Source organism: Cinclus cinclus, chromosome 3 (assembly GCF_963662255.1).
Source record: "Cinclus cinclus chromosome 3, bCinCin1.1, whole genome shotgun sequence".
NCBI lineage: Eukaryota > Metazoa > Chordata > Aves > Passeriformes > Cinclidae > Cinclus > Cinclus cinclus.
Genome location: NC_085048.1, coordinates 31,658,162 through 31,686,103, shown reverse-complemented (window position 1 = coordinate 31,686,103; position 27,942 = coordinate 31,658,162). Strand labels below are relative to the sequence as shown.

The following is a 27,942-nucleotide window of genomic DNA, read 5'->3' as shown; positions in this document are numbered from 1 at the left end:
ACATTACATTACAGTTATAATGAATATTGGGCAAGACTTCACAGTCCTCACCACAAAGCACCTGTTACTGCTTGGCCTATTTACCAACACTATCTATACAACACAGATGTATTTTGAGAAATATATTAATATTTCTTCCATTATTTCAAAAGTTACACTTTAAAGGTGATTAGTAATGCTGTACAGCAAATACCAAAATATTATTCCATAAAAAAGATAATTCTGTGAGCAGTTTAATTCCCATGTGACTCTCAAAGTCATGTATAAGGAGAATTTCAGCAGCTTATTTCCCTGAAAGTTAATTTCCTCTACTTTTTCTACAGTGGTACCTCCACTCTAGAGAAACAGATGGGTACAGTTTAGAGAGAGCTGTCTTTTGCATGATAATTAATTCTTAAGAACCCATGACCATGGAAAACTGAATATTAAATAACCCACAGACTGGAATCAGCTCCTACTTTTGTACCTTACATAGGTACAAACTTTTAATTAATTAAATTCAGACACTTGAATTTAAGTAGATTCTTCTTCCACGCTAAGTAGAGTTGAGCAGTTCTTGAGCAACCACCATGCAAATAAACTAGTGTGACACATTCCAAAGGTTGGCCAGAGCATTCACTAGCAGAATCATGAAACATTGAAGACATTAAGATCTATGATTCAGACTATGTTCTTTAATATGGCAAACAGTGATCTTTTTTATTTTATATAGTTTCTTAATGTACTAAAAACTCTCTGCTTTTATTGGGAATGGCAATTTTAAATCCATATAATGACACTACAAGACTAATTTGTTTCTTTTATGCCTACAGGTGTTTGGCTGTGATTTGGGTTTTTTTTGGTTTGTCAGGGCTCTTGCTTCCGTTACTATAGAGAATGGATGATACTCAATTAGAAGAAATATTATTCAGTATTTTTTCTGTTCTTGTTATATGCATGGGCATGAAATGTGTCGTATTCAGACTCTGCTCTGAGCACAGAATTAATACTTTTCTTTATGACAATCATTGCTATAATCCCACACACACCACAAATATTATTTTAACTTCATAAATTTTTTTAGAGTGAGGTAATGCTTTCCTACTTTTAAGAAAGAATCTTTTCAATGTAGCTGCTTATCCATTCTTGGCTCTCTAGGACATGATTTTACAATGCCTGCTATTACATAGAAATGCAAAAATTCAAAGCAAAGCCCAGGCTGGCCTCTGTGAAAACTGTGTACAATTATGTCTTCCTCTCCACATACAAAAATGGCCTGAGAAAGAAATCTACAGGAAAAAAAAGTTTCAGTCTGAATGGTAAACATCTTCCAAAATTTACAAACCGAAAAAAGGCTCTTATGATAGAAAACACTATCATTTACCTGATCTACAGTGTGGGCGAATTTTATTGTGTGAGAATTGATTCTTTTGCCTTGCTTCTGAGAGAGAAAAGCATTCTTTTCACATTACACCTGAAAATTTATTCTGTTTTCAGCAGATGGTACAATAATGTCTTTCAACAATACAGCATTTATCTGACAGAAGCACAACCCACTAGCCTAATTTTGCTATCAATACTGGAAATATCAACTGGAATTATACACCATTTACTTTTGAGAAAAACATACCAATTATCTAGAATTACTTCTTATTTTCAGCAAGAAAGAGTTTTCAAGCTTAAAAGTGGCTTGCCCTCTTCAGCCCCAGACTTCTGGTGTTACTTCTCCTGGCTACTCTGAAGCTAAGAGTCTGAAAGATGTACAAAGGTTTGGTATGTAATCGGGTCGGAGAAGTAAAAGGAAGGTAATTGTGCTGGGGCTTAGGTGGCTGAAAGGGAGGTGTGATAACATCAAGGACCTAGCAGTAACACAGTAGTAGCAGACAGTGAAAATATTGAGATGGATACAGAAGGGAGGTTAATCACAGTAAGGATCACCATGTTGATGACTCCTGCTCCTGGCAAGCACTGCTCTAGATGTAATTTGAGTTCTCAGTAATCCTTGGTCATTTACCTGTTCCCTCTGCATGGCCTAAACAGCAGCACTTTACCTCCCCCAGAAGCAAAATAATGTATGTTCTTTTACATGACAGGTCACAAGGAAAGGTTCATCAAGCTTATCATAGAAGCTGCATGCTTCCCAACTAAACTAAACATCCAGATGAAAAACAAAACAACTCCTAAAATATCCAAGTACTACAGTTTCTAGATAAATAATTTTGCTAACTTACTGAAGTTATTCAAGACCCTTCTTGAAATCAGGCAAGCTCTAAATTAAACAGATAAAGAAGCTAATGTGTTGCTTTACTTGAAACTGCTGCCCTCATTAAAAATAATTTAAGAATAACAAGTGAAAAGATATGGAACATACTTAAATATAATTATTTCTAGCTGTTATTCAAGGTCCCTCTGAAATATCTTTCAGCCCTGAAAAGCTAAGGGCTAATTTAGTGGGTTATGTGCTATCCTCCAGGTTTCTTAAATATCTGAAAGATTTTCTACAGGATCTTCAAGAAAAATAAGGCATTTCAGAGCATGTCTCAATATTCACCTTATGTTTCCATAAACTGGTAATTATTATCTTCACTAGTTTGTAACTCCTAGAGTGTTACTGAAGCTCCTATAAGCTTTCCTGAACAGTATTACTCCTTTATAGGTAGGAAAAAATGCCTGTCTCTGTATGACTTAACATCTTCTTTTCTTTTAGGAAATCAACTAATTTGCAACTATAACCTCACTTCTAGAAAATTTATCAAATGCAGCAGGTTTAGAGATAATACAACAGCAGAAGCAATGGACACACCAGAGGGTTGTGCTACCATTCTGAATGATCTCAAAAGGCCGGAGAAACTGGCCAAAAGGAAACCTGAGTTGCTGCAAATGGAAGTGCAAAAAATGCTTTCAGCAGGTTTTGATAATTTCCAAATGTTATTTCTAACCTTTTCCATTCTATACTTTGATGATCATTCAGTGAATTCACTTGTTTAAGTTAATCAACAGGACAGAATTACAGTTAAAATAATCAAATTGTGTAGGGAGAACTCAAAATGGTTAACTCATTCAGTTACTCTAAGTTTTTTTATAACTTATTCCAATAGTTAAAAAGTTAAATTTTTAACTCTATTATTCCACTGTCTCATATTTATCGTACACAATCTGCTATAGTATTCTGTATTAAAACTGTAGATAGGCTTAGTAGAAGAGTTTTGATTAAATGATAAGACTCCACAAAGACTTCTTGAAAACTGCAAGTTCAGCTAGAAGTTTAATAATCTGAAAACTCAAGAGGCGCTAGTACTAACCTTTAATGAAAGAATTAATTATAAAGATGAAACAGAGCCCAAACGATCTTGTTTCAAGACAATACACCCAGAGGTTTAATTGGGCTTTGCCAACTCAATTCCAGGAATGACAGATGCCAAGAAATTCAAAATTTACAAGCTACATCTTCAAAGTCTTCACTATAATCATGCAACCTGGGATGTCATTGTCTATGAGAAAGGAGAAACAAACATATACTTATCTTCTACTTTTCTCATTTTTCTGCTCTATGCATTTGACTTCTCCCAATGTGAATTGCTATTGGAATCAAGTGAAAATAATCCCCATTCTTATATACCAGGAAGCTAAACTGGAGTGGATTCAATAAGGTTATTTTTTAAAATTGCTTTTAATTCTGTAATGTTGATGCTACATGTATTTCAAATGTATACGTCAGCAGAAAATAAATATTTCTACAAGATAGGCAGTACAAATCGTGTTGCCATGAATTCTTCTGTATAGTGTATGTGTGCAAATGTTCATTGACAATTGTGGTTCAACTCAGCAGAGGTATCTGGTTACCTGCATTTCATAAAAGTTCAAGACTGCAACCAGCAATGTCTTAATCCTTAATCTAATTAAGCCATAGAAATAATATATCCTGCCTGAGAATACTTCAGCTTCTTTCAGAAACATCTCCAGCTTCAGCAAAACATTACTCTGCTGTGCAAATCCTGGACATCCAACCTTACACCAATCCAGCAACTCATATAATTAACACACAGATTAACACACTTAGGTGCTGGTCTCTTTCTGCCCCACCACAAACCTAGTCCAGTATCCCACTCCCATATCTCCAAAGCCCCTATGAGTCCCACTAAACTCACTCTGACACTTACTCAGGCCCACCAGTACATCAGCCACACCGAATCAGGTGTGCACTGAGGCTGTATCATCAGTGCCTACCTAAAACTGAACCCCAGATCCCTAAGTCCTCAGCACAACAATTTTAAATTTATCTCTGATACTGTCTATAAAGATGTTCTGCTTTAGCTCATCCCAGCCTATCTCCCTAAATTAAATCTACACCAGAAATGCTGTCAGTGTAGCAATGAATAGGAGTTGCTGCTGACACCAGTTGTAAAACCCACTTTTCTCTCTGGGCACAGAATTAATAGTGGTTTGCTGTCCTGACAGATCAAGCCTTAACCAGCCAGGGAGAGTGCTGTCACCCAAAATATATACTAAGTTTAAAATATGCTATGGAAACAGATTTCATCTTCCATGTCTCAGCCATGCAAACCATTATTCCAATCTTAGCTACAAAGCAAACTCTCTGCAGCTAATACCTTTCATCCCAGATATAAACCCACTCTGTTAATAACTTCTGCATTAGTTAAATCCATGAGAGACAAATTCTGCTTGTTTCAGAGCCAAACTTGGGACTGCAGCTCCTTCTGACTGTGGCAGCAGCAACTGAACATTTTAGAAAGTACCAAACAAACATTAGTTAATCTTCCTGGTCTTTAAAATACTGATGGTTATGCATAAGCTCTATAGGTAGATAAACACAGCTTTACTTGTATTTTTAGCAAAACCAAATGAAACCAACAAAGGAGGTTCCAACGGGGCAAGCTGATGTCCTAAGTCACTATGTTTAGATCTGCCACACATATTTAGAGATTCAAGTGTGTGCAAAGCTGACAAATCCAAGATATTGATGTGTTCTGTAAAATGAAAAGAATGTTTTGAAATAAAGATGTATCCTCTATAATTCCATAATTTCCATTTACATTTTACTATATTTATCTAAGGTCTTGAAGAGAGTTTTAATTATAAGCTGTAGTTACTCTTTAAACAAAAACATCATTTTACCAGCAATTCTCAATTAGAAATTCTAGGACTACAACTCTTTGCTTTTCCATTTTATGAAGATGTGGAATACTAAAGCAGCAAATAGACTGCAAAAGCCACTGAAACAGGAACTGTGCATTTATAATGTATTCCAAAAAAGCATTTAGTAAAACTGTGTTAAAAGCATGCATAACGAAGACGTTAAACAATTCTCCAAAATCAAAAGCCAAAGGTAAATCTGTAACAAAATCTGTTACCTTTCCTGGAAATTGAACTTTTAAGAGAATATATGGTATATATGCTATTCACATAGACAGCTGCAATACCCAAAAAGCATTAAGGAAGCAGGCTCAATTTTCTGTAACATCATTGCATTTTGCCAATCATTGTCTGTAAGCAGGAATGCTCAATGAGGAAGGGAACTTAACAGAAACATTAAAACTATCTATTTGAAGACACAGGTTTAAGTAAAAATCAAATGGTCTTCCAGACTAGGAAGTATACCACACATGGCACAAGAATCTGATGCTTTGCCCTTATTCATGTTATGCTTTCAGGCATGCAACAGAACTAAACGACCTGTTAAGAAAGCAATAGAAAAAGAATAGTATTAACACTGAGAATAAGGAAGCAAAAGCAGCATCAACCAACATTTTAAAAAGAAGGTGCAATGAAAGCTTAACTGCATCAGAAATTCAAATAGGTAATTTCATTTAATTTATAGTTACGTTATTTTTGGGGTTTTTGGCTTCTTTTTTTTTTTTTTAAGCCTGAATTTTGTGCACAGTTTGAAACAATAAGATTACCAGAAATATTACTTAGTAACTTTTTGAGATATAATGTATTTTGGTATCTTTAATTAAGCACTTTCATTTTCCAGTATTATGTTTCCATGAATGACATGATTCACCAATATTGAGTAATAATACTCTAGCCAACAGAGTTCTCCTCATGTAATCAATATTTACTGCTTCTGTTCCCAAACACACCTGAGGTTTTCTGATTACATGTCACCCTCAATTTTGCCAAGCACCAAAGTGTAGTCAAAGCCCTTCTACCTTTTAGTTCTTTAGGAACACTTCTGAACTCCTTTCTCCTTTATGCTATCATTTCAAGATATTATGAGAGGGAAGAGAAAACCGCATGAACCATTTGTCATTTTCCAGATCTGTCTGACACGTAAGCATCTTAAAACCTAATCTGTAATAGGGGATGATGTATGCAGCAAAAGCAGGTATACACTTCAAAGGTGTATAGCACCCTTTTAGCATATACCAAGTCTTGACTGATTCTTTCATTCCCGCCTTTCAGGGAAGAGATTTACGTATTCCCAAATCCATAACTCCACACGAGGTATAGAAGGAAAAAATGCAGATCCACTAATTATTCTATCCACCCATTATTTCCTTTGTTATCAGCAGCATCAGCAGTTGCATGGAATAAAAATTACATTACATTTACTCAGAGCACTATTTTGTAGCATCTTCAACAATTCACAATTTGAAATACGCTATAATCTCTGCTTACAAGCGTATCACGGACAGGAATGACATCTTAAAAAGGATGAACAGATGTCCAGATGCAAGTTAAATTATACTCATAAGGTCTACATAACACCAATGTCTTTTTTCTTACCTCAGTGAAGTATTATTAATCTGATCTTTTGCATGACCAAAAGTCAACAGCAGAAATTACAAAAAGCCAAATATACTTTATAGCCATTTTAGTACTGCATAATATTTTCAGTGGTTTTTTTCTTCTGAACTATTTTAGCCATTTTCTTACCATAGTTGGGAAAAAAATAGTATAACCATTTTTTAAAAAACAAAAGAAACCTTTATTACAATGTATATAAACGTATGTTTGAAGAGATAAGACATACTGCATAAATGAAGTAAACTTCTTGGAAAGAGGAGCTTTTCTGAAGAATTCTCTACATCACATCAGACACACTTGCCTTTGGAATAAAGCACGTGGTTTGTACCACACATGCCCACAGCAACCATTGGACACAGAATGAATACATGGAGAAAGGCTTATGAAGACAAGATCTGACATTAATAGCTCAGCTCTCAGCACTTTAAACCTTTTGATCATCTAGCTGAACCCAGCTACAGGAAAACTCCGTTTTCCCTGATGAACTGATTACCAACTGAGCTAGTCCAACTTGACACTCACAGTATCTCTAATTTGCAGGCCAGCTAGAAAGGAAAAACGGCTCTCCAGCCACAGGAACATTTCAGCCCTTCATTTGTTTCCATATAGAGCTGTTCTTATGCAGTTTGACATTCCATTGACACGACTGTTAGTTACACAGTGCTGAATAGCAATGAAAATCTCAGCCAATACTCAAAATCATAGCACTTCCATGCTCATCTTTGCTCTTTTCCTGCGTCAATACACTGTCTGCATAGACCACAGGTTTTAGGGGTCTTCCTGTTTAGAGGCACGTGCATCAGACACACTGTAGCTGAATGCATCTTACAAGAGGCTCCAATCCACACAGCCTGTACAATCCATCATCATCCATCACCAGCCTCTTGTGGACACTAACAGAATTTGAGTACCTGGTAACTAAGTTAACTTGTTAATTACAGTAACTAAAATCTAACTTGTTCCAAACAGCTGATAATGTTACTTACCTAAGTTAGTCAGTGTAAAGATAGAAGTATGCATTGCAGGTCTACCTATTACAATGTTCTGCAGCATCAGGTCTTCCCTCAAATAACATCTCTTGCCCAGATCATCCAAAAAGACATTTTTGTAGACACATGGGATTTTCATCCCTTAACTTTGGAATTTTACAACATAAATATCTGCATTTCATGTTATCAATTTAAATGTCCATTGTCATAGCCCAAAGAAAAAAGCAAACAACTCTAGCGCCAATTATCATAATTATGCACAAAAACATAGGTTGGACAAGAAATTACTTTCCCTTCCCTTGACTACAATGGAAAGTTAAAGTAGGAAAGTGAGACAGAAACATAATAGAAATATGAATTCAAGTGAGACAAATACCACCTTATGTCTAACTCCTTTGACTCTTTTGAGTCAAAGCTGTTTTGCTGTAATGACCCCGATTCTCAAGAATTTATGTAACATTCAGCAAATCTTAGCCTGACTATCTATCTTCATGTTGGCACATTTTTACTTATCCTTAGCGGCTTGGTTGACTTAAAAGAAGCACACAGCAAAGTCTACTACACACACCTAAACTAAAAAGGATAAATCTCACCCTTTATATCCTGTGTCATTCACTTCAAGTGAGTCAGCACCCACATGTCTGAATTTGGACATAATGCTTACGTATAACACTGAGAATTACATATAACTTGGTGTTTTTATTACAAAACCCCAAACAAACAGCTATTCAGTGTACAGATTTTGTGATAAAACTATTTTTAAAAAGTAAAAATGCTATATAGAAAATAATGTGATATAAAATTTGGGTAACGCTACCCAAGCTATGCATCAGCAATTACTGAATAACAGAGATTTCCAAAACCTCACAGTATGTCTTTCTTTCCTATTTCAAAATCTGTTTTCTGGTTTCTAATTTACTTTTTCAGAATTCTTGGAATTAATACCAGGGGCATTGAAAATGAGCAGTAAACACAGTAAACCACTAAGTGCTTTTCATTTCTGGCCCTCTGCCTTTGAAAGTTGTCATAAAGGAAGATCTGCTATCATGAGAAGAGCTCAACATTTGAAAAATAATCTATCTTCCACAGTATCTGAAATCTTCCATTCTGAAATCTTAGTATCTTACTGTTTCTATCTGTTCTGCAGTAGGAATCCAATTGTGGATCAGAGAATTTCTATTTCATAGTAAGTTAAGGTTCAATTACAGTATTCTTATAAATCGTATTTATGAAGCATGAAAGGTTCCTATTATAGATAAAACTCAAAAGCCCATATACAACATCTGTAAAAATAAAGAGATCCAATTGAGTTTATATTAATATGCTTTTGCCTAGAATTCAGCATGCTAGTGGCAGGAAAGCACATAAGTAGGAGCTTTACTTTGAGCCCATGATGAAGTACTTAAATGAATTAAAGCAAACTACCAACTTACTTGAGAGTTTAGTAACATAAAACTCAACTGTGTGGAAAATCAGGATAACTATACTGTTTTACATGCTCCTTAATAGTTTTTAATTAATTTCCATATTCATATTTGGAAATACTGTATACAATATATATATATGTATATAATATACATGATTCATGTATTTGATATTTATTTGCCATATTGTAAGATTAAAGGATTTAACCAATTAGACAACAATAGAACAATATTCAGAGTAATCTCTCTACTTTTCTGTTGTAGTTTATTAGAAATACTCTCCAATGCTTTAGAACTTTGGGTCATAGACTGATAAGCTTCTTCCAAGAAGACAAACTTACTAACTCTCTAAAAAATCAGTCAGAATTATAAAGTAAAATATTTTCAATATTTATCAAAGATGTATACCTGCACAGAGTTGAGCTGAGCACATTTCCTACTGAAGACATGATGGAATACAGAGATGCATATTCTTGAATTCATGCATTTGACAAACTATTTGGAACTTAGCTCAAGTCTTAATGAGGAAGTTAAAACAGAAATGTTGAGCTATCTAGATGATTCATTTAGAAAAATTAAAAGGAATGTTGTTTTCAATCCAAGTCAGTGTTGAAAAACATCTTCAATTAAAAAAATATTACTATAAAAAATAAAAGAGAAATTTGCTTGGATGAATAAGCTATTATTTTCAATTTCTGTTTTCCATCAAATGTTCAAAAGTTAATTGCAAACTAACCTGGATATGTGCCCTAGATAATTATTTATTTCTCCCATCTGCCAGCAATAATAAAACTAACAAAATACGGAGCAAAACAAACCTCACATATTTCCACACCTCTATTCATAATTCAGAATCTCTAATTTGATTGTTTTAAGTGGGAGATATTCTTCGCAATTAACAGTTGTTTTGCATAAGTAACAAAACACAATTAGGATGCTTGTCAGCTAATGAAGTTTGATTATATGAAGTATTATCTTTCTTCAAACTCTAATTTAAGTATTTATGAAGAGTTCTTTTTAAAGCTGCTGTTCTGTTCATTTCAAACTGATATTGTACCATTAGATTTGATTATAAAACAAGAAAAAATATTTTACCCTTTTTAGAATTGTACCTACCAGAAGTCATGCTACCCAAATTCAGAAACATTTGGAAGCAGGTCTGTAAATCAGAATTAGAGTCCTATTGTGATATATTTCCAGAATAGTATCACATATGGAATATATGAAGTTTTGTAAATGTACACAGTACATCTATTTGGACTAAATGCAAGAATGCATGAACTTTAAAAACACTGACTTCACCACAAGCTAAGCAAACCAGTATTTTAGTTACTTTCCCTACATGTACTGCAGCTTTTCAAAGTCCTACAGAGTATCAGCTACAGATTGACAGATGCCCAGCTCCTGAGGCTTCACCAAATATGAAAGCAATAAAAATAATTACAGTATGGCAAGGTCAAGCAGTTCCATAGTAACTAACTCTGCAAAGCACAATGCTCAGTATGAGCTTAACATCCCTGTGAGCACGTCTGTGTTGCCACTGGCAAAACGCTGAAAAGAAAGATGACTAATTCTGTTAAACAGGTGAGATTTAATAATGTTAAAAATGAACAACTGCTCTAAACTTTAAAAAAAAAAAAATGTTTTTAATTACACACTTCCCTATCCTAACAATTGTTAAAGGTCTGTTGACTTCTGGTAGCCATCAATAAATCTTATATGCTAACAGTGACCTAAAATAAAACACAGCTCACTGTCTAATTCTTTTAAAACTGTCATTTTCAGAATATGATTCAAACATACTAGAAATGTGGGTTGGCAATTACATACTCCCTCTCCAACAGTTCAAGCCTATAAATACATCATATCCTAGAGAGAAAAAGAAGAAAGTTAAGTGTTGCTTGAGCAATATTTAACCCTTCTGTTAAATTAGATCATTGCAAAATAAATCTATGGTGAACGTTTTTGATATGTATCAATAAATTTATTTTCCAGCAAATAAACAGTTTTTAGGATAGTGTAAAGTCAAGCTGTAATCCCAAATTAAGCTGAACATTTAGCATAAAATACATACCAACACATACAAATAAATGTAAAATCTATGAAACCCATATTAATTCCATATATGTTTCTCAAATGTTAAAGGAACATCCATTCTCTCTCTCTCTCTCTCTCTCTCTTTCCTCTACAGTTTACTGAAAAAAATTAATAATAAATTTTACCAAAAAGTTCTATTTTGCTCTTTACTCCTACTCATTGTAACAAACTAAATACAATAGTGCGTGCTGGATAACTTTTGCATCATGAAAATTAATAATTTGAAATAATAATAATGTGAAACATGAAATCTATTTCTGAAATAAAATAAAGCAGTTGACTTTCCAGTTTTACATAAGCTAGAGAGAGAATACCAAAGTTGTATTGTGTGTTTATCTGAATACCAAAAGATGTATTGCCTGCACAGTCAACAATTTATACATTACACTAACTCTTCTAACTCTTTATTTCAAGTATTTTGCAAATTATATAGTATGATCTAAAAACCTATACAGTCTACTTATTATCCAGTCCCATAATTTTACCTTCCCATATGGAATTTTCTCTTATTTATGTCTCTCTTTTTGAATTTGCTGTTTAAGGTAGCTCCTAGCATTTTCTGGGTCCTTAAATCTGAATATTCTATAGAATGATTTTTTTAAAATTTTTCTTTTTTACATTTTAAGGAACAAATAAATACAGCCAAAACACTCCCCAACACTACTCTTTGGTCTTTCTCAAAAAGAAAAGATGACAATACCTGATAAGCCTGCAATAACTGCTCAGCAAACTGACGGACTTCTGCTAGGAGAAGCAATATTAAAGAATTTCTTAGTATGTTGTTCCTTCCTAGCAAACCCAGCATTTCTGATACAGAATTCAGTGCCTGAAACTAAAGAGAAATAACAGTAAGTTTAGTCTTTCAAAATTAATCTCAATCTTTTTTATCCCAAACCATTACTTTAAGCAGAAACAGGATTTACATAATAAAATGTTAAAGAAAGACCAATTCAAAATTTTACAGTTTTAAATTCTATTGATTACAGACATTACAGATCTATGAGGAATTGACATCCATCCTCACAAGATTAAAACTACAAGAAACTGTCACATGAACAAACTCCTTCAAAAGTGTGAATTCCCCAGGACACAGCTTTTCAGCATGTCATCATACCCATCTCCTCACATAGCAAATTGGTGACTACCCTGCACACACAGTTCTTCTGCTTTCACAGCTAGACAAATGAATGAACAATTTCTTTGAAATTCAAACAGGTAAGCTGAGAGCTGTACTAGGGTGCTCTATCAATATAGTTACCAGGAAAAAAACTTGATTAAATGCTAACTGCTAGGAGATGCACTACGTATCTATATGTACTTTCAAATTCAAACAACTCACTTTCATATTGTTCTTTAACAAAGCATTTCTCCTGAACCACAAGAGGAGTGATGTAGACTTACATGAGAATTATGCTAGTAATTTTTTTGCCACAGTTTCTTCTACTAAAAAAAAAATAAACTGTTTTCTTTGTTCTCTGAAATTGAAATAAATAACTATTATGTAATGAAGCATACTGCTCTACAAAGTACACAAGATTTTTCTACATATAAATATACTGGACTTATTTCAAAGGAAAAAGAAGTAAGACATTAAATACAATTACAATAACTTGTATTTTTATATAAATGCATATAGCCTATAACATTAGTATTCAGTAACTATTTGTAAATGAATATTTTTGACTGATAAAGGGATATTCTTATACAAATTTGCATGCCTAAGAATAAGTATGATGTCTTAACCACTCAAAACAGATCACCGCATGCTATTAACAATCTAGATTATACCTCCAGCCAACTCACGTTTATACACATACAGACATATACATATATATATATGTATATATATATACACAAACACACACACACACAAATTTGAATAAAAATAGCTGTCTGCCATTTACAAGTTTGCACTGGATGAACCCTGCTGGAAAACTTTTCCAAACACACAAAAGGCAGGATGGTGTTCCAGGAGCACTCAGTATGATTTTATTTAGGAGAAACATTCACCTCAACTTTACCACAGTATTTAACACTGTCTCTTGTAAAATTATCACTGACCAAATTTTGGGTTAGGTAAGTGGACAGCAAGGTGGACTGAAATCTTGTGCTGTAAAACCCATTAATTAGGTAGCTTTGCATTTACAGTTCTTGCTTGACTGCCTGATCAGTAGATGATGCAATGCCTATTTACCAGCCTCTTCCAGCTGAAGAGCTGGATCAGCTTGGTTATCATCTGCCCAACATGAGACCTCGATGGACAGTCAGAACAAGCCAACGTCAATAAAACTTTGTCCTCAATCATCTCATTACTGCATGCAATCCCAAAACAAGTATCAAAAGACATCTACAAAAAACACACAAGTCTCAAGTTCAGAATCAAATCTGCATGCAGACAGAGATAAAAAGTAAACTCATTCTATTAAAAAGAACTAATAAATTGTACACATACAGCTTTGCAAACCTGTGTAATTAAAATAATTCATCAACATATACACCTAAGAGTCAATAAATATGAAAGTGAATGAAAATGTGATAAAAATAGTTTTCTGAACAATTAAAATTGTATGAAGGGATAATGTAATGCATGCACCTACCTGTGCTTTGAGGCTGTATGAATTAAAATGAGACTTTCCATATGCAGCAAATACATACTCTTTCAAACAAAACAATGATTCCTCTTTCTAAAATAAATTAGGAATTACAATTTTTAAAATGTCTTCCACAGTATCTACAAGAAACAAGCTTGTAACACCTGGATAGTTCTGACTTGACAGTACAAGTGTTCCCAAGGGTACAACTGCTTCAACTCAAGGTTTAAAAAAGGGTTTAAAAATACCACATTTTTCAGTAGAGTTGTATTTTATTTCTTTTAATAAATTAAGGAGGGATAAAAATTTTACAGTTCTATATTTTCAGAGCATAACATTGACTACACTTGCTAATTTGCCTTTGGTGAGCAGGCAAACTAGGCAATCCAGAGCAGTTTTTCAGGGTAACCTTTCCAAAGATCACAGTAAAACATGACTATTGTTGTTTTATTGTTTAATCTCTCTTCTATTTGCTTATAAATTTTTTTGACAGGTTATGAAGCAATGAAATTTTTTGTGCAATTATTAATGCTAGAAGCTGAGATTTAACTAAAAGAGGTTCTTTCACAAAATTTCTGAACCTTTTATGGTTTGGCAAGAGTTGTCATTTTCTATGTGGAATTTTAGAGGACCAGATAAGAGGGGACCTTGAAATTTAAAGCCTCAGCCTCTACTAAGAGAAGAAAACAGGTATTTTCTATTTTGTCATGTTGCCACTTATGGTACTTGAGATATGGGTATTGATGGCATCAAAAAATCCCACTAGTGAATTTATTAATATCTAATAAATATTCTTATTAAACATATCCTAATAATTAAAATATTTCACAGTAACATATTATAGAAAATGTATTATAATTATATTTAATAAATATTAATCCTGATTTTTAAAGTCATGATGATTTATTAAAAACATTTGTTTTACATTGTATCTTGGTGGATCTCTTACATTCCTATAAGAATATTTTAAGAAAATAAGAGACAACAAAGAAGGTTAAAATAATGCTCATAGGTTGTATGCATTAAATGCAAGCAGAACAAATTTATAGCATATAACCAATACATCTGCAAATAGCAAATTAAAGCAAGACTTTTTTGTATAGCAATGCTCATGTATTGCTAATTATACTCTGGAAATATTCAAACTAAAAAAAAAATAAATCTAATAGTACATAGTTTTGTTGAAGATAAAAGCTTATGTTCAACTCTCAAATCTATCCAATGTTAAAAAGAAATAGAAATCTTTTAATCCCTTGGGTTTGTTTAATGTTGTAGATGAAATTAAACCAATGCATTTCTCGAATCCTCAGGTAAAAGCTGTCAGAAAATTAGATTGTAAAAAAAATATACCATTAGAAACAGGAAATAATGGAGCCTGGTTCACTGTTCAGGTCCTGCATCACCTCTCCCTAGTCCTCCTCCCACACCCCAGGTTCTGCCTTCCCATGTTATTCAGGATGCGGAGCAAGAGAGGGCAATGCTGTGACAGCAGCTGGGAAGGATGTGTGGATTGTCGACCTGGCTGTTGCCAAAATGAATATATAATGTCAATGTTCAACTTATCTCAGGCATACTAACTTGGTCTCTCCTTCACCCAGCTACAGATTTTAAAGCCTACTTGATGGTATTAATGACCTTTCACTTCTTTCCAAGTGATTTCAAGCTAGCTATCAAAAGTTACTCGCAGAGGAAATGACTGATAACTAAAGCAGACGGCACACTCTTGTAAGCCCTGTTTCCCAGGAAACACCATAAAAAAATTACAAATTAGTTTTTAGAACTCATTTATCAGCATGTTAGTTTTTATTTAATAGTGGATATCTAAAATTTATGAGTTTAATTCCTTCATGAAGTTGCATGATTCACTACACCATGCAACTATGATAACTGTACCTTACTTTCTGTTTTGTTAATTTATGGTTTTTGTCCCAAGTAACAGCTCTCTTTCCCAATAAACTGACATATTTGGCAAATAATTATTGCAGGTGTCCTTAAATTGTGAGGTGCTACAAACAACTATTTTCATCTTTGATTTCACATTACCCTTGCCCATTTAGTCCAACCTGACTTCCACTCCCAATCATCAATGCCAGTCGAAAAGCTCGCTTTCATACAGAGAACATTAGGATCCCTTTTCTTATCTTCACATTGCTTCCTTTGTTAATTGATGGTTCTCATGTATCTCTTTCTTCCTGTTTACATGCCAATATTTCTTCTATCAGTCTCAAGAATTGATACGTATTATTTCAACTCTGTAGGCCACATCTGAAGCCCTCACTCTGCCCTTACCCCTTCACAGAATCATACAATCATGGAGTGAAAAGGTTGGAAGGGACTTTAAAGAGCATTTACTCCCAACCCTCTCTGCCATGGGCAGAAAGATCTCCATTAGACCAGGTTGCTCAAGGCTTCATCCAGCCTGACCTTGAACGCTGCCAAGCATGGCACACCCATAACTTCTCAGGGCAACCTGTTCCAGTATTTACTGGCCTCACACTAGAGAATTTCTTAATACCTGGGCTAAATTTCCCCTCTTTAATCATCCTGTTCATGCTTTTCTCTACTCTTAACCTAATGTTCTCCACTAGAACCATCAGCTGGCTTCACTGCTACAGGCTGTCAGTGTCAGGCTTGTCCCTGGAAAGGTACGGGGTCATATGCAAAGATTAGAGCCTAGGGTGCTAGTGAGGATCCTCTGCTGCTGATTATGAAATGTGCTAGCCATACTGAAGCACGCTTGCAGTCTTAGGGACATGAGCCAGGGAATCCTGAGGTAACAGAAGCCAACAGGGAAACTCTGGGGAGGAAAATGTCTCAAAGGAATGAACAGGTGTTCCTCCAGGAAGGTGACATGGCTGACAACTCAGCTGAGGTTCCTTTACACCAATGTGCACAGCATGGGCAAAAGCTGGACGAGCTGGGAGCCACTCTGATGCTAGAAAGCTACAACCTTGTTGCCATTACTGAAGCTCAGTGGGACAAATCCCATGACTAGAGAATGATTATTGAAGGCTAAAGAGTGTTCAGAGTAGACAGGGGAGGAAGAAGTGGAGGGGTTGCCCTCTGCATCAAGAGCTGGATTGAGTGTGGAGAGTCGTCTTGGAAGAACAACCATGAGAAGCGTGAAAGCCTGTAGGGAGGAATCAGAGACTGAGGCAACTTGGGACTGAGGTCTACTACAGGCCCTGATCAAGAGGAGCCTATTGACTAAGTCTTTTTGCCTGAGGCATTGAGCTCACAGACTCTTGTCCTGATGGGGAGCTTCAGCTCACCCAGCATCTGCTGGACAAGCTAACTTTATTCTGTAGTTCTTCCATAATTGTAGCTTTAGTGTATGATCTGCATTAGCTGAGGCTGGCTGAGAGGGGAAGATGAACAACATTTTCTTTTATTCATTCTTGTCTAGTTACTTCTATGATCCACTTTACTGAAGTAAATGAAGGTCAGTCAGTTTGGTGATTGCTTTAGCCAGTAGTAATTTTCAAGACAACGGATTTTGATTACCATTTGACTTAACTCTCTACATAAGGACAACAGATTGCTAAGAAAATTTAATTCAATAATCAAGAGATTCAAACATTGACTCCTACTAGACCTCAAAATCCAGGCAACATGTTTTAATATTCATACAAATGAAGTGTTCTTCTCCTATAAAAGCAAAATCTTTTGGCTGATGAAAATGTACCCATAGTACTTCCCTTAGGACTCAATTAATTAGGAAAACTGAAGCCTGGTTGTTTTTCACTTGAAAACCACATGAATAACTATTTTTAAATCTTATTTGTCCCTAAGCAGGAAAGACTCTTGCAAACTGATGAGTTAAGTCCTGTCTTGGCTGTGGCTGACAAAAGATACTGCAAACCTATACACACTTGGGGAAATTTATTGTCACCCACAACTAGCTGCAGTATGTATTAAATGCATACTGTAGCATGTATTCAAGTATCAGAGTAAGTTTATGATTACTCCCTTCCAGGAAAATTCAGTTATTAATGAATCATACAAATTGTATCCTAGAGAAGAAAAGTTCCAAAACCACGATTCTCATGAATGTGTGCTGTTTTAACTGCACAAGCACACATATACATCTCATTATACAATTGCCACTGAGATTTAAGCATTTCACTTTCTGCTTTTCAATATATTATTTTTCAACTTGGTATTTTCATGAAGAATTGTGAATTCTTTCTCACATAAATACCCAGTAAAGGCATTAAACTAATACTCAGAATTCCTGCATTTGCTTTTCTCTTAAATATTATCAATGGAAGTAGTTTGAGCTCTGGCAAAAATTTTACATAAGGGCTTTCAGATTAAACACGAGAGGAAAATTAAAATGGGCAGTAGACTCCCAAACAGGCAAGAGAAGTTCCTAAAACTATGTTAATGTCTCAGTGTCCCTCCAGATGCTGTTAATGCTAGTAACATCAAAACAACATACCCTAAAGGTAGCCAATTTCAGAAAAAGAGAAAGGTTAACAAAAATGAAGTAATCACATAACTTTTTTTTTTGTGTGTGTGCTTGTGGTTTGACTGGAGTGGTAATTCATAACTTATCACCATCTTCAAAGTCAGTATTGATGTTTTAAACACAGCATGAGAAGAAGCAAACAACAACAGACCACTGAAATATATCTCTCTTCTTTCTAGGTCTTGTTTGAAAGAGACTATGAGCAAGAGGGGCCAGAGACATGAGGTATTTGTTGAACAGGAGTCCAACACAGCTCAGTGTTTGAATTCCAAAAGTAGTGTCTTTGTGTTTTGGTTAACTCTTTAAAACATGAGGTCCAAGAAACAGCAACAAATCTCTAAAACAGCCAGGGTGAAGTCCAGGATCTTTTGGCCCGCTATGGATATGTTAGCCAGACTCTGAATTACAGTATCAACAACACCTAAAAGAAGTACAGCCAGTGAACTGAACTGTCCACAGTGCTAACAAACTGGTGTGACACCACTAAGGATCACACCACAGAAATCCCATGTAATGCAGCACCCTGTGATGTCCTTGGCCATGACAGCTTTGAACACAACTGAACGGCACTGAAAGAGGCTAAGGATAAACCTATTTTTCTTCTGTCTCCAAAGTAATAAATGAGACTCTGGACTCCCTCACAGTAACGCTTTTCACACAGTTTCACACAGCTGTATAGACAAGAGATACAAATATGACACATATAAAGCATCTTAATTTCTGTTAGACAGATTTGACTTTTAAAGCTAACTCCATATATTATGAACCTAGAGCCAGCCAGATTCACCACAGGAGGCTTCCAGGCAAGCTCCAGTATGTCTTCTCTGAAGTGCTCTACTGACATGAGCCCATGAGCTGTCCAAAACATTCACCAGAAATGCAAAACACATACACTACCCTGAACAGCACAGGGCGTTGGGAATCGCCAGTGCCTCCAACTGTTGTATTTTTCTGATATAGGAGAAATGACCCCCTGTTCAAATACATTCTGGACAATAGACACAAATGTCAAAGAATAGGCACATCCCAGTGCCACTGACTGAGGCAACTAGGAGCAGTAGAAACGTACATTTGCTGTGTCTCTGTGGAGGTGGATGAAGACAGACCTTGTCAAATCAAACAGGTAGATTAAGCAAAAAGCAGTGTTCCAGTGCTTCCTTTACGAAGTTTCTACTCCACCGGGGCTGTAATTACAAACCATAACTCCTACCAGAGTTTTCCATGTGAAATGTTTCCCCATGTTTTGTCAGGTAGTAGAGTCCATTTGAAAGCCAGAGCCAGTGGCTTTGCCAACTGAATATAATCTCACAGAGTTTTATAGTATACGTTGGTCTGCTTGAAAGCAGAACTTGCAAGGAACCTACATAAATACAGTGGTTCTGCTGACATAGCAGAGTACGTCAGTGGAGTGACTCAACACAAATGAGTAATTTGCAAACTGAAAGGCAATACACACCCCTACAAACCAAAGGTCTCAGTGCTGAGGACTCAAAAATTGGTGATGAACAAAGTGCTTGCTCCACAGATCAGCAGTGACTGTCACAGATTTTGCTGCATGAAAGCAACAACTCATCTATCGCAGTTAGACACAGGATCCACACAAGCTTTTCTGTGGCAGCCATAGAGAGATGCAAAACCATTCCAGCAGAAGGCGCAAAGTCAGGCCTTGCACACATGGTTGAACCTCTGAACATTCACACTTCACCCTAAGCAGATGTGACTTTCCAGAAGGTTTATTCCAAAAGATTGTGTGCCTAACAACTATGTGCATATTTCTGAGCTGCTCTCCAAACATGAAGGGAAAGGAGAAAATTTTAAAAAGGAAAATTCAAGAGGCTATTTTTATCTTTTTGATAAATAATTTTTTATTAAAAATTACCTTTTATTTTCTGTCACATTGACAGACTTATTTTTTTTTTCCTTTTGAAACCTATGTCAATTTGGAGCTTCAGGTCAGACTGTATCCAAAGCAAACAACTTTAGGCAGCTGAATCCAGGAAAAAAATTCTGAGTACACAACTTTGCTAGTTCTTACCACTTCCAATGCTTTATAATTAGAAACATTTCAAACAATAGGACTCTACAATTACAGCAAGTAATTCTGCTGCTGTTTTTCTTTCTTTACATCTAAGCTAGAGATAATGATTCTTTCTCCAATTCTCAAAGATTATTTAAAGTTATTTAACTTTCTCTGAAAAACACTGAGATTACTTTTGAAGATGTAATTAGTTAATTAAGTGTAATCCACAGCCACATCTCTCTGTGAGCTTTTTGAAGGTGTTTCTCACAGCTCTTTGTCCTTCTTGAAAATTCCTGACAGTTTTAACTATGAGGATGGTAAAGGGAAAACCTTTGTCAAATACTACATTGCTGCATGGCTGTCCATACAAATGCTTTTTCACAATAAGGTTAGATACAACAAAATTCTTAATATTTTTATGCTGGAGGGATTTAAGCATTTTCCTGCAACTGAAATTCATACAGTTTGTGACTCTTTCCAGAAGATAGCCTTGTAAGTAATGGTAATTTTTATTTAAAACTTTATCTTGATATTTGAATCACCACCTGTATAAAGTGTTCCTGACAACGCTTTATACACTGGGAGCACTTTATGTGTGGTACACAACACATGAAGAATTAGTTATACTATTTACACTACTAATTCTGAATGCTACATGTTTATTTCTATTTTCAATTTAGCTTAAAGAAAACCAAATCTGTAATCTGGAAACCTCCAAGATTATCCCTTAGTAATTTATACAATTTTTAAACTTTTCTAATTTGTTCAATTGAAGTAATGGCTGCCAGTAGTAATGACTCTTAAGTCAATATTTTAGTGGAAGCAAGATGCAACACATCTCATAAAAAGCCATCTGTTTTAGTGAAGTTATTTAGACAAAATATGCCACTTTCAAATTATGTGGATGTACTCCACCTCTCCTGAATGATTCATAAAAATACTTTGCAGACCTGAAACATCCCAGACCCATTGGAGTACTTTCTCCCACTTAAGATGTGACACCTCTTTTGCGAGATTCCTCCAGTCAACAGAAAACCCATCTCCAGATAATCTCTGGATTGCTCTTCCACACTTCAATTATTTACTGAATTCCCATTCAGGAAGAGGATGGGAAACAGTGGAAACACTAGACATCATCAATTATAAAGGAGTCCTTAATGAAGGAATGTTCATACTTCTTTGTATGCAGTGATCACACACGTACACATAAAAGGAGTCACACCTGTACAACTCCATTCCTGATGCCATACAAATGGAAGGTATGGTCACATCCTTTCAAAACCAAGAGACACCTCTAATTAAAAACCAAGTCTTGCACCATGCTAAAGTGTAAATGTTTCTGGTATTAGAAACACAAGATTCTAGTCCTGGAGTGACTTCAGTCTGAATGCTTCCAAACCAAAAAAAAAAATACAGGCACATCCTTTTTACCCAATGCCCTATTAATTTGGTAATAATACTTGTTTGATGTTCATGTTCTGGGGTAAACACTCAATACACAGTGAGTTGGATTAATTTTAAATTAAGACAAATAGGTACATCCATCCACAGGCATACCAGATGTCCAGGCTCTCATTTTGAGTGAGGCAACTTTAGAATTTATTCTAAAATAGGGATGTAGTTACCCAGTAAGCATTCTTTAGGCTCCAAGGATTACAGGAATAACAATTTCATTTCATTTGCTCCAATAGTAGCATAGTTACCCTACATGGGGACACTAAATTGGTACATCTAAGTGTCAAAAAATACCACCATCCTGTCTCTAAACTCTAAAGGCCAGAATGAAAACCAAAAATCCTAAGACAGGCCATAAAATTAATTCCCTTTAGGGCATCTTGTGAAGACAGACGAGGGATATTTCAGTTAAATGAGGAAATTTACAAGATGATACATGGTACAAGACACACTGATGAATACAAAATGCAATTCAGTCCTATTTGTTGTTTGTGATGGGGACATAATTTTTAAACTCTTCACTCATTTGATTATGTATTTTTAAAATACAAATTTGCAGGTAGCTAGAGAATTATGGATATCTGAAACAAAACATTTTATTTAGATGCTCAAGAAAGAATAAAAATTCATTAAATATGAATGAATATCTAGAGTATATCTCCATATAGCAAGTAAAATAATGTGTTTTTCCCTCATATTTTCTATCAAGTTGCTTTAAACTGCATTTTATCAGTTATTTAAAACTCCTGTACCTGGGAATAGGCTAGAACTTCTTGCATGCATGAGCAAGAATTTTTTCAAGTGCTTCAGAGCATTTATTATCCATATTGCAGAAAAGAACAACCAGAAAAATCTCTTGAGTAGTACTCTTCAAAATATATGACATACTGGTATTTTAAAAGCACATAAAGTCAGGAGAGTATTACAGTATATGGAAGTGGGATATGAAAAAAGAAAAATGCTTTAAACTTACCCTATTGACACTCCTATTTCTTAAAACAATTTGAATTAGATTTTTCTTAAATTCTTCCATCTTCTTGAAACACTTCTTCAAAACATAATCAGATAATTTAGTGTCAGTTATTAAACTGATCAAAACACAAACTCCTTCAGTGAGGAAACTTGGATATGGAAATTCAGGACTGTTGTAAAAAACAGTCAGTCCATCAAGCAACTGAGACACTGAATTGCATATGGTGAAAGAATCATTGTCAAGCTCTGAGAAGTCTGCTTGAAGAATTCCTCCTTCTGACAGTTTTCTTATTTCAAGCAAACATTGCAAAAAATGCACTGGAGCAGTCAGAGATTGCTCCTTGCTAGTATGGAAAAGATTCAGTGGGGGAACTCTTTCTAACCAATGTTTAGAAGTGTTGACATTATGCTCAGATTGGTGAAAATCTGAAGCTATGCCTAAAGAATCAAATGCAGAGTCATTACAGACATCATATCCAGAATCTTCTAGCTGGCTTGAGTAATTTGTAGGGTTTACAGATTCCTGACCCAGAAGAGTTTCAGCAGAGGCATCCTGTTTTCCTGAAATGCAAACATGAAAATTGTATTTGTGCAATGCTTAAATACATACTTGTTGTGCCATATATACTTTCTCCTTTCTGCTTCCATGCAAAAACCATGTAATACATGTTGGCTCCCAAGAACTTCCCATTACTAGAATTTAGCTGTGGAAGAAGATGCATTTAAAGTCAACAATTTCAGAAGTTAATGTCTTGTAAACAAGATGTTTTATGCTCACAGCAACATGAACAGTAATTTTGAGTTTAACTGTCAGAAATTTTAAGTTTTCCCATATATAAGTAGATATAAAACAAATAATTTATATGAATATCTATATTCCCATTAATTTCCAGGGAAGAAAATGCATGGAAATTTCTGTTCCTCCAAACATTTTCACTGCTTTTATTCTCAAAATCTCAGACGAATTTTAAAAGGCAGTGAAAGTCTGTTACTATAACTGCATCAAATAAAATATTCTTCTTTATGTGCACTCTCTCTCTCCCCAGTCAGGTAAGAAATTCTAACAGCAGTCAAAGTTGAACAGAACATTAGGTTTGATTTTTTCATTATTTAACAAAGAGAAACATTAAAAATCAAAAGCTTCTTCAGTCATCACCTATCTCATACCATATCCTTCAAAGACACACAAACTACATTACAAGAGGTATGCAGTACATTCACACCAATAAATTACTTTCATGTGCTACTGTAGAATCTCTTTCACCCCATTTCACACATTTAAGGCAATGCCTCTCGACATAAACTCAGCTCTAGGTGACAAAAGACACCTGTTCTACATGCTACCTATGCTGAAAGATCAGAGTCAAAACAAGCCAGAGAAGTGAAGTGGAAGACCAACACACATAAACATCTCAGTGCCATGAGGCAAGGCTGGAACCCCATCTAACCAACACCTGGCTCAGCCCAGCTTACTGGGGCAGAGTCACAAACTGCTTCTGCTCTCACTCTTGGAAAATCTGCCTATACCTCTCATTTTTTCCACAGGGATCCAATGAAGTACCATACTCCTCTGCCTTTGTATTCCTAAATTAATTAAAACAAATTATAGATGGTTTGGCATCACAGGAAATAAATGTTAGATTTCATAGCAAGTTTAAAAAAGCATTTTTGACACAGAAACTATCCCTGAGCAGCAACCTACAGTAAGTATTCTGTACGTTAATAAAACACTACTCAAAAATTTTAATAAGGACTTCATTAAATTCACCATTTCAAACTAAATTCTGACCATTAATTCAGTCTCTGAAAACATACCAGTACCAATGAAAGAACTATTACTGAGATCAAAACTGGAAGCATAGTTTATTTATTAATTGTTGAGTTTCACGTCTTTAACATCCAGACACATTTAAAATTTCACAGTACTGGTACCAATGGATTCAAAATGAAAGGGCTAACTGTGAGGAAATCAACTGCCATTTCCAGGAGGTAGGAAAAGCTGGACATTTAAGGTGAGCCTAGCATTTTATAGATTAACAGTTTCCAAATGCCCTGCATACCCACACGTAGAAAGCAAGCAAAGAAACAAAGCACACTTCTCATGGTCTGACAAACAAGAACAGGCATCCATCTTTCATGACTTCTCTCCCTAGGGTTTTGAGCAAAACACATTTCAGAAGAAAAAAATTGAAAGCTGTTTTTGGTGGCATTTAAGGAAAGTAAGCCCTCCCAGGGAATCAATCTACTGTGAGTTCCACTATGTGGTTATTTTGTTCCTATTCTTAATCCCATGGGACAACATGAAAATTGCTCATGAGGACTTCATGTTTCAGAAGTCAGAAGAAGAAGAAAAGCAAGAACTATGTGCAAAAAACCCATATATACGTTTGCTCACTCTCTTCTGAAAGTAAAAAAAAAAAAAAAAAGGGAAATAAAGAAGAAAAGAGAAGAAAAAGGGAAGAATAGTACCGCAGTATAATATCCACAGAAACCAAACTTAAGATGTTCCCAAATGAAACAGGTAGGGTATTCAATGAAACACTCCTTCTACTAGGAGACAGTGTTGCATTTATGGTTAGGTTCCTATCCACTGCAATATCAAACACCGGCTCCTTGATGAGCTTCTAGAAAACCCTGTTACAGTAAGTGCCCAATATAAATGTATTTCCAGCTAAATGAGTAATACAAAATGCTTAAAACTGTTAAGCCGTTTACATGTTCCAGTAATTTGAGGAGTAGGTCACAGTTATGTGGTAAAAAAAAAAAAAATAGCAATGCACCAGGAATACTCATTATTTCCCTCTAAATGTCTAGAAATAGCTTATAATTTATTTGTTGAAAGAAGCTAAACTCAGCACTTTGTACTTACCTACTATTCAAATGAGAAAACAGCCTTGATGTTCACACCATGTAGTTATCAAGTACAAAAAAAAAAAGAAAAATAAAAGCAATGGCATCAAGCCTGCCTCATACTAACAAAAAACTTTAAATACTAATTTTGAGAATATTTGACTACAAGTGTATTGGAACAAGAAATACGAAAATTTAGTGTGTGTGATAAAGTTATGATAAATTTTACAACACCATAAGTAATGAAATATCTGGTCATGAACAATTTTACAGTCTCCTTAAATTTTTCACATCAAATTTAGGAAATATTTAAATTCTTCATTCCTATTTAGGACTTTAGCTCCTTACTAAATTTAGATCCTGAGCTGAAAACCAATGCAAGATCCTGAGCCCCAGACAAAGCAAGATGTGGTCCCACAAAGAGCCTTGGGGAGCAAAGGCTGAAGAACTCACATCACTCTACTCACATCCAGTATTGCAGAAAGAGTATGGCCTAAAACTCAGAAGTCACTCAAGGGATGAGGGAGTGACTTACAAACTGAACAGTGTGTCAGCAAGGTGTGCAGGCACTAGAACTCAGATGTGCATACTGCTGTAGCCAGTAAAGAAAAATGAGAGGCTTTCATCAGGGCAGTGAGATGCCAACCAGCCCCATGATTAGAGAATAGGGAGTCTTCATCTAGTCCTAAGGAAACAGAGCTCTAAAAACCATCAAAGTCAATCCCATCTCCCACATTCATTCTCTCACTACCCAATGCAGGGTAAAAGAGACAGCTTGTATGACATGCATGTAGTAGGAGCTGGGGTTGTGGAAGATGCTTTCTTCTGCTGGTGGCTGTCTTAGACCTGAGAACATTTGAATGAGAAACGCCAAATGCTACATGTAGTTCTAAATTTAAACACTGGAAGAAGGGTCCTCAACTGATGAAATTACTGTGAAATGGTAAAATGATTTTCAAGTCTTTTAAAAAACTTAACCTGAAGTTCTGCAGTTCCACCACCAACAGGGACTGCAGAACAGAAAACAGACTTTAAGGTGGCAGAGGTGAGAAGCAAAGTGAAGACATTATCTGAATTCTGCAAAGAAAAAATGACTTCTGTTTCAAGGATTAGACATTGCTTATATTCTCTCATTTCATGAGTAGACACAGATTATCACTTGAAAATCAAAACCACTGACATCAGACATGCAAAGTTCTCTTAAAACTCAGTACCAACTGATACTCTCAGTTCTACTTCTAATAGAAAAAACAAGAGACAACCAAAAATGAGACATTCATAGAAACCTCTTTGATGATATGGCATTCTGCTTTCCAAGCAGTTGTTCAGTCAATAACCTCTAAAAGGAAATGAAAACATAAATGAAATTATGTCCACATCTACATTTTTCAGGGCTCTGTTATTCTTCATTTAATTTTCATTGATCAGTTTGTTTGAAGTGCACTTCCCATGAACAATGAATCAACTTTATTCTCTTATTTAAAAACCCATACATTTTCTTTGCCTTTTTTTTTAATGCATAACTCTGTGTCTATTCTGCTATTTTCACTACTAACCAAGCCGACTGGTTGAGGAAAAAACAACTCTTCCCTCTTCATGAATTCTTATGTGTTTAGCACCCCATTATTATCCTGACCTGGAACTAAGCCAAACTTCTATTTTCATTATTCCATAATAATAAGTCCAAAATAGTATTATAGAATATTATTAGAATTCTCTAAATAAGAAGTCTTAGAAGCCTTGTATCCCACACTTTGCTTCTGCATCTCCATGGGGGATTTTTCATAACTGGCTTGGAAAAGAAAGGTCCTTTGTTTAAATGCAAGGTGCTTTTTCATGCTTTTTAATGCTAAAGGTGCATTCTGACATTTTATCCCATTTAGGGATAATTTCACAGAAATTAATATAGGACTGAGTATGTCAAATTCTCAAGTCGTTCAATGTTAGGATTTAAATTCTCTAAAAGCTTAGAAGCATATACTTCAATTTGTTAGGGATTTTGCTTAAAGCACCTAAATGTTTAGAATTCAGTAAGAACTGAGAAGGATTTTGAGGATATAAACATTCATTTTTAAGGGATCTCTGTAGATAACAGCACAAATCTTCTGTAGCTTGAGTCAAATAAAGCAAACTTGCCGTAGAGATATGAAAGGATAAATAATCAGGTGACAAACATACAGATTTGGGTCAGTTAATGCTCATCAAGCAGCTCTGACAACAAAAGATCTGACAAGCTTTGCAATACTGACCATCTCAATGACATGACTGAAATTTGAATTCTAAGCCAGACAGGAGATATCTCAAAATACTAAATGGATCAATG

General features: G+C 35.2%; 1 protein-coding gene across 1 annotated transcript in view; it reads right to left on the bottom strand.

Annotated features, from left to right (window-relative positions):
• MEI4 (meiotic double-stranded break formation protein 4) overlaps positions 1–27,942 on the bottom strand; it is a 69,994-nt gene that overhangs the window by 25,562 nt on the left and 16,490 nt on the right. Inside the window, exons 3-4 of the mRNA XM_062488599.1 lie at positions 22,771–23,330; positions 11,961–12,092 (exon numbers count right to left, since the gene is read on the bottom strand). Of these exons, the coding sequence (XP_062344583.1) occupies positions 11,961–12,092; positions 22,771–23,330 (692 nt within the window). The remainder of the gene's footprint in view (positions 1–11,960; positions 12,093–22,770; positions 23,331–27,942) is intronic.